The following is an 11,131-nucleotide window of genomic DNA, read 5'->3' on the forward strand; positions in this document are numbered from 1 at the left end:
CCCGACCCTTGCGTAAACGGCCCCTCCGTTGTCATCAGTGGGCCCAGAGGCTGTTCCAGGGGCTCAGTGAGCTCTGAAATTGCAGCAGATGGCAGAGACTCTGGCAGTGGCTGGCGGGAAGAAACATTTCCACTCCCTCAGAGCCTCTGTCCAGAGCTGGGGGCTGCAGGGCTGCAGAGGCCCTCTGAGATAGCCTGGGGCCGTGGGTCCCAGTAAGAAGCCCCAGCCTCAAGTGCTGGCAGGATCAGAGGCTACAGGCTTCCTCCCAGGGCCTCAACCAGGCCCAGACTGCCATGGGAACACCTGGGGGCCCGTGACCTCCCCACCCCACCCCAAATAGATACATTCTGAGGAAGACCCTGTGTTTGTTACCCACGTGCCACTTGCCTAACCCCCTTCTGACACCATGGCCTGGATGCCACTGTCTCAGGGCCATTCGGCCTCAGAAAGCTCAGCCGAGGCACGAGTTTCAACCTCTCCTTCCTGGTGCTGGTGCCAGGCCCCCTCCTCCAGGCAGACTGCCAAGCTGTGAGCCCAGGGTCACGGGGGCCTCACCTTAGCTGGTCACTGGTATCTTGGAAGTGCTGCCGGGCAAAGATCACAGCTGGGCTGGAGTTGACAGGCAGGGCCAGTCGGTTATTGAGATACATGTCATTCAGCCAGTACTCAGACACCTGCCAGGGAGGGTGGGGAAGGGTGCCATTACCCCCAATGGCCACACACATCTCGCCTGTGGAGCGCACCAGTCCCATCCTGGCAGCCCCAGGGGAAAATGGGGACCCTTCAGTAGATCATGTACTTTTTTCATTCATTCATTCATTCCACAAACATTCGCTGAGCCCCATTTACGGGCTAGGGCCTGTGTGCTCCCCGTCTACCAGGCCTGTCCTTCAGCTTTGTCCCACACTATCTCCTTTCTTCCATCCCAGTGTTCATCCTGGTTGTTTACTGCTTCATCCATGCCCCCTGTCCTTTCTTATGAGTGTCTCATTCCTGCCTTTCACCCCTCTCTGCTCCCCTGACCTCACGCTATCCTCTACTGCTCCCATCCCTGTTACTCATCTGCCCCCCATTTCTGTCCCCCAACTGCCCCCATCTCTGTCCCTGTCTGTCCCCCATCCTTATCCCCATCTGTCCCCTCTCTGTCCCCAACCCCATCTTGTCTGTCCTTCACCCTTGCTCCTCACTATCGCTCTGTTGTCTCCCCCATGCCTGTCCCTCCATCTGCCCCATCTTTGTCACCTACCTGCCCCTCATCCAGATCCCTCTGTCTCCATGACTGCTTTCTGCCCCCTGACCCATGGGTTCCTTGTTTGCCCCCTCCCAGCAGCTCTTACCCAGTTGGCTGTCTTCTCCCGCCGTTCCAGAAGCTTCTGCTGCAGGGTCTCACCGAGGCCACCAGGAGCCCCAAACCGCTGCACAATGGCCTGGCTCCTCCTGAATTGCTCCTCAGGCACCAGATGCTGCATGCACCGCAGGTAGGTGGCCAGGGTCTGCTGCAGCGGGGGCACGGGGAGTTTGGGCAGCCCCTGGAAGAGAAGGATCACAGGCTTTGGTTCCTCTTCTCATGTGTGGCCCATGCCTGTCCCCAAATTGATCCCCTGTGTCTATTTCAATCTGCCCCATCTTTGTTCCCTATCCTGGGACTCATCTGTTTCCAGGGCTCAGCTCAGCAGAATTGTGAACTTAGGAAGCTCCTGTTAGCTTTCTCCCACGCCCCATCCTGGTCTCTAGGAGGGGATAAAGTGCAGAGGAAAAGACCTTGAGGCTGACACCAGACAGACATGGGTTCATGCCCCAACCCTGCTGCTGACCACCTGTGTGATCTTGAGCAAATCGCCCCTACCTCTGTGCCTCAGTTTCCTACCCTGTAAAACAGAAGTAATAACCTCTATCTCTCATAAGATCAAAGAGATCACGAATATGAAAGTGCCTACAAACCATAAAGAATGAGTGTAAGATGAAACGGTCCTGTTATTGATATTGACTGCTGGCCACTCTTAATTTAGGACTTGTTCCCAGCTGGGGCTCCACAATCCAGTTGATCTCCGGACCCAAAGGGTGTGACTTTAATGGAGAGATCTGGACAGTTGAAAGGTGGTGTGAGGTATAGTTCGCTGCTTGCCCTAATGACCAGAATTCTGCATGATATTTCCTGGGAAGGTGACTCATGCACTGGTCTCCTTATTAAATCCCTCCCAGTTATGAAGCACAGGGAGGGGCATTTAGCTCCTTGTGGGTATGGGGCGCAGGTAGGGGGGAAATGCACTGGAAGTTTTTCCACTCTTAATCTCTCCAAACCTCAGCTTCCTCATTCCTAGGACATAAATAACAATTCCTATGTGAGAGGGGCACAGAGAGAATTAAATAAGAGAAGCAACTGGCCCCAATTAGGCACATCATAAAACGTTATGATATTACTATCCTTATCCCTCCAGATGGATTCCTAAGAGAAAACCCGTAATACCTGGGGGCCCCCAAAGTGTCTCAAGAATCTAAGTAGAACTCGCCACCCATGTCCTCCTGATCTGGGCTTCTCAGTTTACGAGCTCTGTCACCCTGGGATCTTGTGTGCGTTCAACAGTGTTATGGCTTAGCCTGGGAAGGAATTTTTGTCCCATTTTCAGATGAGGAAACTGAGGACCAGAGGGTGAAGAGGCTAGTCCAAAGTCATCCAGCCATTCTGTGGCAGAGCCAGGACCTGAAATCAGTCCCCGCCATCACCACACCCACCCCCACCGACAGCCCTTCTGCTCCTTCTTCCTTGGGCGTTCTCTCCCTTGCTCCCTTTTCCATCCATCCTTTTCCCTCTTCCTCACTTAGCTGGTCACAATCGGAAACCAGGACTCTTCTTGCTACTACTTAAACTTTACAAAGCTGGCCCATGGTGGGCTGCCTTCTTTTCAGGGGTCTCTCCTCTGTGGGGTGGTGGGGTCAGTGAATTTCCACCCCGGCCAGGCTGTGGAGTGAAGGGGGTCCATTGAATGCTTACCTGTGCTCCGCTCCTGCTGCTGCAGGGACTGAAGCGGACCCCCACCCGCATCCCCGGGAGCTCTGGGCAGGCAGACCCCAAGTGTGAGGACCCCAAGTGTGAGTGAACCGGAGCGCGTGCGCTGATGAGGGAAGGGGCTCTACCTGTCTCTAGAGTTCACTGCCCTAGGGGGAGGGAGGACGGTGTCAGTGCCAACTACGGGCTGCTCCTGCCCTGGGTAACCCTTGAGGATGGGTCCGCGCAGCATTCCAGGTTGCTCCGCGCACTCCCAGAGAGCCAGGTCCAGCCTCCCCACCAAGCTGCTCTAGTTCCCTCTTCCTTCTCTTGGGGTCTTGGGGGTCTGTGTGGTGGGTGAGTGGGGAAGCATCTACAGAAAGCGCAGTGCAGCTGGTGGCTTGGCCAAGAGTGCCAGCAGATCTGGCTAGAGCCCCTGCTAGAAACAGGCTACCCTTCTTTGGAGCTCTGACAGTGACTCAGCCTGGGTCATGGGGGATCAGTGATGGGTAAGAAGGAGTGAAGCAGGAAATCTCTGCACAGATGTCTCAGCCCCTTGGGGCTCTTCCCAGACTCTCGTGGGCTTCTGGCCTTGCCTGGGTACAGAGGCAGGAACTTGTACAAATGAGGGTCTTTGGGCCCTGGGGTCTTAGATCAATAAACATGTCTGGGCAATTTATGTGAGCCAGGGCTCACATTTCTGGGCTGGTCTCAGGGACAATGGAGATACAGAGCCTGCTCTCAAGGCAGCCACAGTCCAAAGGGAGGGACGTGCCACGGACCAGAGGCAACAACAGAGGTGTTTGTCAGGCTGTTTGTCTGGACAATGTGGTGAGCAACTTCATGAGGAGAAGCCAGAAAGTTCTGATCAGGTTTTCAAATGAAGCCCTGGGGTTAGGGTTGGGGTAAAGAGGTGTCAAGAAGACAGGAACCGCCATGTGCAACAGCCTGAAGATCAGATGTGTCGCTCTATCACTCTGGAAGGTGGGTTGAGTGTGGTGGGGAAGGAGGATGCCTGCCCAGGGAAGGGTGGCATTGTCTCAAACCAGTGGGGAAGACGGCGTTTAAGGCTCCAGGGCTGACAGCACCTGGGGCTGGGATGTGACAAGGCTTAGAGTAGGGAATTCGGCCTCATCCTAAGGCAGTTCCACTGGGCTCACAGCCGTTGGAGGTGGAACTTGGAGAGAGGGGAGGCCCTGAGAGAAAAAAGAGTGCCCGGCTCAGGTCAAGGGCTCTCCCTGGCCTTGGAGGTTAGGAAGTGTGGCTGTCAGCATTCCCTCAGTATTCCCTGACGCCACTCCCAGCCCGTCCAGGCCTCCCCGGGCTCCTCAGCAAACTTGGGGCAGGGCTGCAGCCTGGGCCTCCTGCCCAGGAGAGCACAGGGCTAGGGGCCAGGCAAAAGTTGGGGGTCAGTCCCTCTCAGGACTGTTCTGGAAGCAAGAATTTGTGAGTGGGGAGAGAGGGATCCAAACGTCACTTACAGGCTCCTCCTCACTGCTGGGACTTTTTGCTGCCATCTTAGGGGGTGTTTTTTCGAGGATGGGCATCTTGGTGACTCCTGATTGGGGAAGCAGAGGTGTGGACCTGGGGACCGAGAAGCAGAGAGGCATCAATACAAGAGCCGCCTAGACCGGACCCTTCACTTCCCATAGCCTGGTACCCTGCCTCTGCCCTGTGAGGAGGCCAGAGCTGGGCAGTAGTGTTCACAGCCCTCCTTGTGGGCCTGGTCCCAAACTCCTGACCTCCAGACCAGTCCACACACTGATCACAGTGTCCTCTCATTCCAGATCCATGAGGGGTCACTGGCAGAGCACTTGCGTTGTTCCTGCCTGGGACCCGATAGATATGTGCTTTGCAGATTAAAACCTCTCTTTCCCACTAGACTGTGAGCTTCTCCAGGGCAAGACTACAGCTGCCGTGTTCAGTGCTTCACCTCTGAGCCGTAGCCCTGTGCCTGGCATGGAGTAAAATCAGTGTTGGGTAGCTGAGCACAAGGAATGCACGCGCACACGAATGAATACAAGCTCCTCTAAGGCTCTGGGCTCCAGGAGACGCTCGAGGCTTATCAGAGACTGGCCTGTGGCCAAGGCAGGGAGGACCCTGCTGGATGCGCTGTGACTTAGGCAGTCTCTGGTCGGCTGGCTGCCAGTGTAGGTGGCATGAGAATGCGGAGGGAGATGGTACAGGGAAGTTAGGCAGCCCAGGCCCCTAGGGGTCCCCTGAATAGGCCTGTAAGGAGGTGGATTAATTCTGAAGGTACAGTAGAAGTGAGCCAGGCCAAGAGGGGCAAAAGCCAGTTTTTAAGGTTACTGGGGCCCAACCTCTACCCTCAGGGCCCAACCTCTAACCCTAAGCCTGCATAAGGATGAGCACCCACCCATGCTTTCCACTCATCCATCCCCTATTCTCTCCCAAGAGCCTAAAGCTAAGACTTAGCCCCTTCTACCCCCAGGCAGACACAGTGGGAGAGGGGGGCTGGGTGCAAGGCACGGCTGACCCTAAGACACAGCATCCAGAAAGATAGGTAATCCCGGTCCAGGGGTGGAGGGGCCTGGGGTTGCCTGGTAGCGCTGGGCAGAGAAGGGAGAGTCCTTGCGGGCACTGTGCCCCCAGCACTCGGGACTAGGTGGTCCCCAGACCGGCGAGCGCCGTGTAGCACAGGGGCTGCCACTACCCACTGCAAAGCAGAAGCAACGGCGTCCAGATGAGAGTCGACCCCAGAGCCACGGGAGTTTTGAGGGGGTGAGTAGGGCAAGGGCAAGGTGGTAAGGGCCCTATAGACAATGCAGCCAATACCTGCTCTTGCTCTGGCCCCCAGCCAGCCCATAGCGGGAAGATACTAGTCAAGCCTCAGAGACCCCACGTCTCAGAGAGGCACAGGAGATTGAAGTAGGATGGTTTCATGGGTGCCACATGGGAGGGCTTTGTTCCTGTCGGCCAGCTGCTCTTCCTCACTGGCCCTTGGGCTGGCGCCTAAAGGGTGTATTTGTGTCGCTATCTTTCTTTGTCAGTTTGGTGCCCTCCACTCCACACTCCCACCAGCCTGGCTTCTGAAGCCTGCCTGGAGGGGGCTCTGCTTTGCCCTGGAAGCCGAAGCCCAGCTCAGCCCGGGCACCACAGGCTGCCCGCGTGCTCCAGGGGCTACCTGTCACCCGGCTTATACTTGCCACTTGCGCCCACGCCTGCACCCCATCTCCCGCCTCCGCGAGAGAGTCGGAGAGAGGCAGGTGCATGCCAGCACTTCAGGGGGTTGGAGTGAGACCTGCAGACCCTCCAACTGGGCACGGAAAGTGCAGACCTTGGCACTTAGCAGATGGGGGTTCAGAAGTGTGGACACACACGTGAAGCCGCGAAGCTGACAGTCAAGCCTGTCCAAGCCCTTTCCCCCAACTTCGCACCATCCAGCTCCCCGTCCCCTGCCCCCACCCTCGGTGGAGAAACACCAGAGCCACAGAATCCCGCAGTCTCCTGGCCGTCCCCCGACGGCCGCTGCCCTTCGGGACTCGGAGGACTCCGCGGGTTCTGGGGCCTCCCGGCCCCGGCGCGGTCCCTGGACGGAGCCTCCCTGCGCTCCCGGCTCCCCGCGCTGTGCTCCGCCAGTCCAGCCCTACTCACCTGCTCTCCTCGTCTCTGCTGCCTCGGCCGCCGCTGCACCGCACCCAGCAGAACTAGGGGCTAGAATGTGAGCCGGAAGGGATTCGGGGGCGCGTCAGCAGTGCGGGGGTGGGGGCCACCGCCTCAGTCGGTGGCAGAGCCTCCGACGTCGCCGGGTCCCCAGGCCTCGCGACTGGCTGCGAGCGAGCCGGCCGCGCCAGTCGCCTCCCCTCTTTCCTCCTGTTCCTCCTCCCTCCCCTTTCTCCCTTTTCCTCCCTCCCCCCAGCCCCACCCCTACCTCTCACCCTCTCCATCCTTTGTCCCCCACCCCACCCCGCCTCACCACTCCGCTGCCTTCCGGGATCCCACCTCCCGGTCCCCATCCCGTGCTCTGACGGCTTCCCGGACGATCTCTAGCAAAGGCAGCGGAATCCAGGCCCGAGATGGGGGGTGCAGAACGTGGCCCCGCCCGTGCCCATCGCCCTCAGCTCAGCCTTCCCCAGTCCCTGCGCTCCCCTAACCCCTTTATCCTAGCCGTGGCTGCCTCTGCAGAACCCGGGGGAGGGTTGGGTCTGGGTAAATCTGTGCCCTCCCCACTGTCCAGGGCAGGCTCAAACCTTATTACAACTCCTCTTACAATATAATAATAATAATAATAAATAAAACAACCTGTTTATCGATCACTGCAGGTCCTTTTCTATTCCCACTCATCCCGGCTGGCACTACAGGGAATATGCAGGATACAGACCTGGGGATGCTTAGAGACACGCAGCCAGAGGCAGACATTCCTCCCAGACAATGCATTCCGCCCCCCCACCCCATATAGATCCTTACACACGAGCACACACAGACAGACTCACAAAGAGAGACCCTGCTCAGACAGACACACACACAGCCAGACACACAGAGTCAGAACAGACGTGCACACACCAGCAGTACAGACCCCCACAGACGTTGTCTAATACACAGGCGTACCCCAACACGGCGACCTCTCCATGCCGGAATCCGAGGACTCTGCAGCCTTCAGGAGGCCGCAGGTTGCAGGACTGGGAGTGGTGCACACACGCTGGTCTGGGACTCTGGGGACCCCCACTCAAGGTGGGGAGACTTCTCTGGCAGCCCTGGGCGCTTGCTTGCACTCAGGACCGGGTAGGGTGGGGTTGGTATCAGCTCTCACACTATCATTCTCTCCAGCCCTGACTCAAGCCCGTATAGCTGGAACACAGCGGACACATCGACAACTGTTCCTCCACTCCTCGTAGGATAGAGTCCAGTGGTCTAACGAACACACAATCACACACACGCTTCTCGAGAAATCAAGCCCTTAAGAATGCGGCCGGTTTTTTTTCAGCTGCCCATAACAGTTCCACCCCTATTCCCTTTCGGAGACTGGACGGGACAGGTTGCCAGGCTCGAAGGGAAGGGAAGCTTGGGCGCCTAAGAGCTCTGTCTTAGACTCAGGGTGTGTCCTCAAGGGGCGGGACCAGCGCACCCGGAGGGAGAGGGTCCTCAGGCTCCCCCGGGCGGCGCCCTGGGGCGCTGCGCTAGGCCTGCGTGAGGGAGGGGCTGTCGCGGGCTGAGGCCGGCCTAGGCACCAGGGTGTTTGTGGGTGGGAGCCCTTGTTGAGTTTGCTTCTTTCGTATCTCTTTTTCCAGGTAGCAAAAGAGCAACAGGCTTCCTGCATGCCCGCTGGACTGAGACCCGGATTTGGGTTAGACCCAGCTCACCCTCCCATTCTGCCCTGGCCCCTTGCCCGGCCGCCCACCCCATCAGTAAAGAGACTCGGTCTCGTACAGATATAGTTTATTGATTCGGCCCGGAGGCACCGCAGCACAGCGGGCCAAGTTGGCACTGGGAGGAACGGAAGGAAGGACAAACAGAGGCACGGCTCTACATCGGGGAGCCCCGAGGTGGCGACCCGCGCGCCTCTTCGTCTTTGCCAGGAGCACATAAGTTCATGTGCCTCGGTGCTCCATGCCCCATTGGAGGAAAGGGAGGAGGACACAGAAAGGGTCATAAAGAGGGGACTCGGGCAGGGGAAATCAAGACAGAGGAGGGGCTGGGGTACTCGCTGCAGGAGGCGGGACCTGAGCCTGAGCTGGCCAGTGTGCTCACAGAGCAGCCACCTTGACCCGGGGGTGGGGAGTGGGCGGGTGGCCTGGAGGAGAAGCGGGGCTGCTAGCTGCGGGTGTAGTAGTCGTAGTCGTCCTCACATGCGTCAAAGGGGCCTGGCGGGCTGCGAGGCGCGCCTTCCCGGTCGGACAGAGGGCGCTCCCGCAGGCGCACAGCATCGTATAGACCCTGCGGTGGCTCGTCCAGCAGCACATCGCGCTCGGAGCGGGAGCGCTTCAGGCGGCCCACGTTGCGCAGAAGCAGCAGGACGGGCGCATACAGCAGGTTGGCCAGGCCCATAACAAGGCTAAGCTGCTCAAAGCCAAGCGAGTGCACGATGTGGCCCGCCACTATGGGCCCGAGCGCATAGGCCACGCAATAGGATATGTCGGCAATGGCGTAGACGCTGCCATAGACCGAGACGTGGCGCACGTCCACAAGAAAGGCGAGCGTGGGCAGCAGCGCCGTGTCCACCAGCGCAATGCCGAAGCAGAGGCCGCAGAGCGAGACCACTAGTGGTGCAAAGGAGCGGCAGGCGGGCACCAAGCACGAGCTGGCGCCTATCACTGCCAGCCCGAAGGCGCCGTACAGCCACTGCAGGTGGGGGTAGCGCGCTGCCAGTCGCACTGTGAGGTACACGCCTAGCACGTGCGGCACGAAGGCCGGCAGCCAGGCTATGCCTGCGTCCCACTCGGACGCCGCCATCGTGTGCTCCATCCACGTGGCGATGGTAGGCTCGAGAAAGGCGAGGGGGATGTTGCAGGTGGTGAGCGCCCCTGCCACCACGGCGATGTAGGGGTCCAGCATGAGGCGGTGGATAGGCGTGCCCACTGGCAGGTTGGCCCGCGCCCGCGCCGCGGCGGAGAAGGGCTTGGCCACGACCAGCAGCAACAGGGCGTCGAGCAGCGAAACCATGGCGAGCACCAGAAAGGGCGCGGTCTTGCCCACGAACTTGTGGAGGAACCCCCCGAAGGGCGGCGCCACTAGGCTGCCGAAGCTGATGAAGGCCAACGCCAAGCCCAGGGCACGACTGCGCTCCGGCTCCTCAGGATACTTGTCGGCGATCATGGCAATGCCAGACGTGTCCGCGAAGGCCGAGCCGAGACCCTGCAGGCTGCGCGCGGCGAAGAGCGTCGCGTAGTCCTCCGCAAAGGCAAACATCACTGTAGAGGCGAACAGTACGCCCAGGCCCATAAGCAGCGGCAAGTCATAGCTCATGCGGTCGATGAAGGTCCCGCTCAGGGGGTTCACCAGCAGCTGCAGGATGGCCTTGGAGGCAAACAGCACCCCGATCTTCACGTCCTCGTTGTCGGTGGGGTATTGGGGCTGCGCGGTAGACCTGGCCGGCATCGCGGCCGTCGAGGACTCCGAGGTGTTGACCGTGTCTGCACTGGCATTGGCCGGAGTGGGCGGCGGCAGGGTGGTCACACACACTTTGGAAGTCAGGGTGGGCTTCTCGCTGGCCGAGTGCACGTAGTAGGGCACGATGGGCACGATGACCATGTACAGCATGTTGTCCAGCAACAGCGCCACGCACACGATGACCAGCACCAGGCGCCGCTGCCGCCGGGGATCTTGCAGCGCCGCGCCCACCGCCTCCGACAGCTTGCTGGCTGCCGCCGGGGCCTGACCCGCCGGCGCCTCGGGTTCCATCACCCGCACCCCGCCGCTCTTCCGAGGACGCTTCGGCCGGGGCCGGGCGCGCGCGCCCTGCAGTGCAGAGACCAGGGCGCGGAACTTCGGGGAACCCTGCTCGCCGGGAAAGGCAAGGACCCTGTCCGGCGAGGCGCCGCCGCTGTCCGGAACCGAGCTCGGGACCCGCCGCCGCTGGGCTCCGGGGCGGTCAGGAAAGGCGGCCGTGCCAAGGCGCCGGAGCCGGAGACTGAGCGCTCTGAGGCTCGGGCGCGCAGGGAGCCACCCCCGCAGCGCTGAGAGGCCGCCTGAGCAGGCCGAGGGGCATGCTGCTGCCGCCCGCCCGCCGGCTCGCTCGCCCCGCCGCTCTCCCCTCCCCTCGCGTCGGCTCTTGCCTCCTCCGCCGCCGCCTACTCTTTTTTTCTTTTACACTCGGGGCTGTGACGCGGCGAGTCTCGGCCCCCGAGTGGTGCCCGGGCCACTTGCGTCGCTCATGCTAATGCGACGTCGGCGGGGCGGGGGCTGGGGGCGGGGCGCTGCCGGGAGGGGGTCCTCTCCCCAGATGCGCCAAGGCTGGAAGCCCCAGAAAGGGGTCTCGGTGCGGAAAGAGTCCTGGCCAAGCCCCTGAGGATGGGTGCGCCGCGCGACAAGCGGGTTCTCCGCCCCAGCAGTTCTAGGACTCGTGGGGTCCGCGCCCGCTCTTCTCCCCACGGAGAGGGGCACACAGCGGCCGCTTTCCCCCGGCCCCGCGGGAGAGGGGGGCGCTAGGGGCTCCAGATCTCCGCCTTAGCCTGGATCTCAGCGCGC

The 11,131-nt window shown here is 60.4% G+C and overlaps 2 protein-coding genes across 2 annotated transcripts in view; both read right to left on the bottom strand.

Annotated features, from left to right (window-relative positions):
- CHAT (choline O-acetyltransferase) overlaps nucleotides 1-4,533 on the bottom strand; it is a 47,871-nt gene extending 43,338 nt beyond the window's left edge. Inside the window, exons 1-3 of the mRNA XM_030847645.2 lie at nucleotides 4,468-4,533; nucleotides 1,338-1,529; nucleotides 556-674 (exon numbers count right to left, since the gene is read on the bottom strand). Of these exons, the coding sequence (XP_030703505.1) occupies nucleotides 556-674; nucleotides 1,338-1,529; nucleotides 4,468-4,533 (377 nt within the window). The remainder of the gene's footprint in view (nucleotides 1-555; nucleotides 675-1,337; nucleotides 1,530-4,467) is intronic.
- A 4,225-nt stretch (nucleotides 4,534-8,758) lies between these two features.
- Nucleotides 8,759-10,345, bottom strand: SLC18A3 (solute carrier family 18 member A3). The gene has a single exon (XM_030847636.1). It carries the CDS (start codon nucleotides 10,343-10,345, stop codon nucleotides 8,759-8,761), a length of 1,587 nt encoding a protein of 528 aa, XP_030703496.1.
- Between the last annotated feature and the right edge of the window lie 786 nt (nucleotides 10,346-11,131).

This window comes from Globicephala melas, chromosome 16 (genome assembly GCF_963455315.2).
Source record: "Globicephala melas chromosome 16, mGloMel1.2, whole genome shotgun sequence".
In the NCBI taxonomy this organism is placed as follows: domain Eukaryota; kingdom Metazoa; phylum Chordata; class Mammalia; order Artiodactyla; family Delphinidae; genus Globicephala; species Globicephala melas.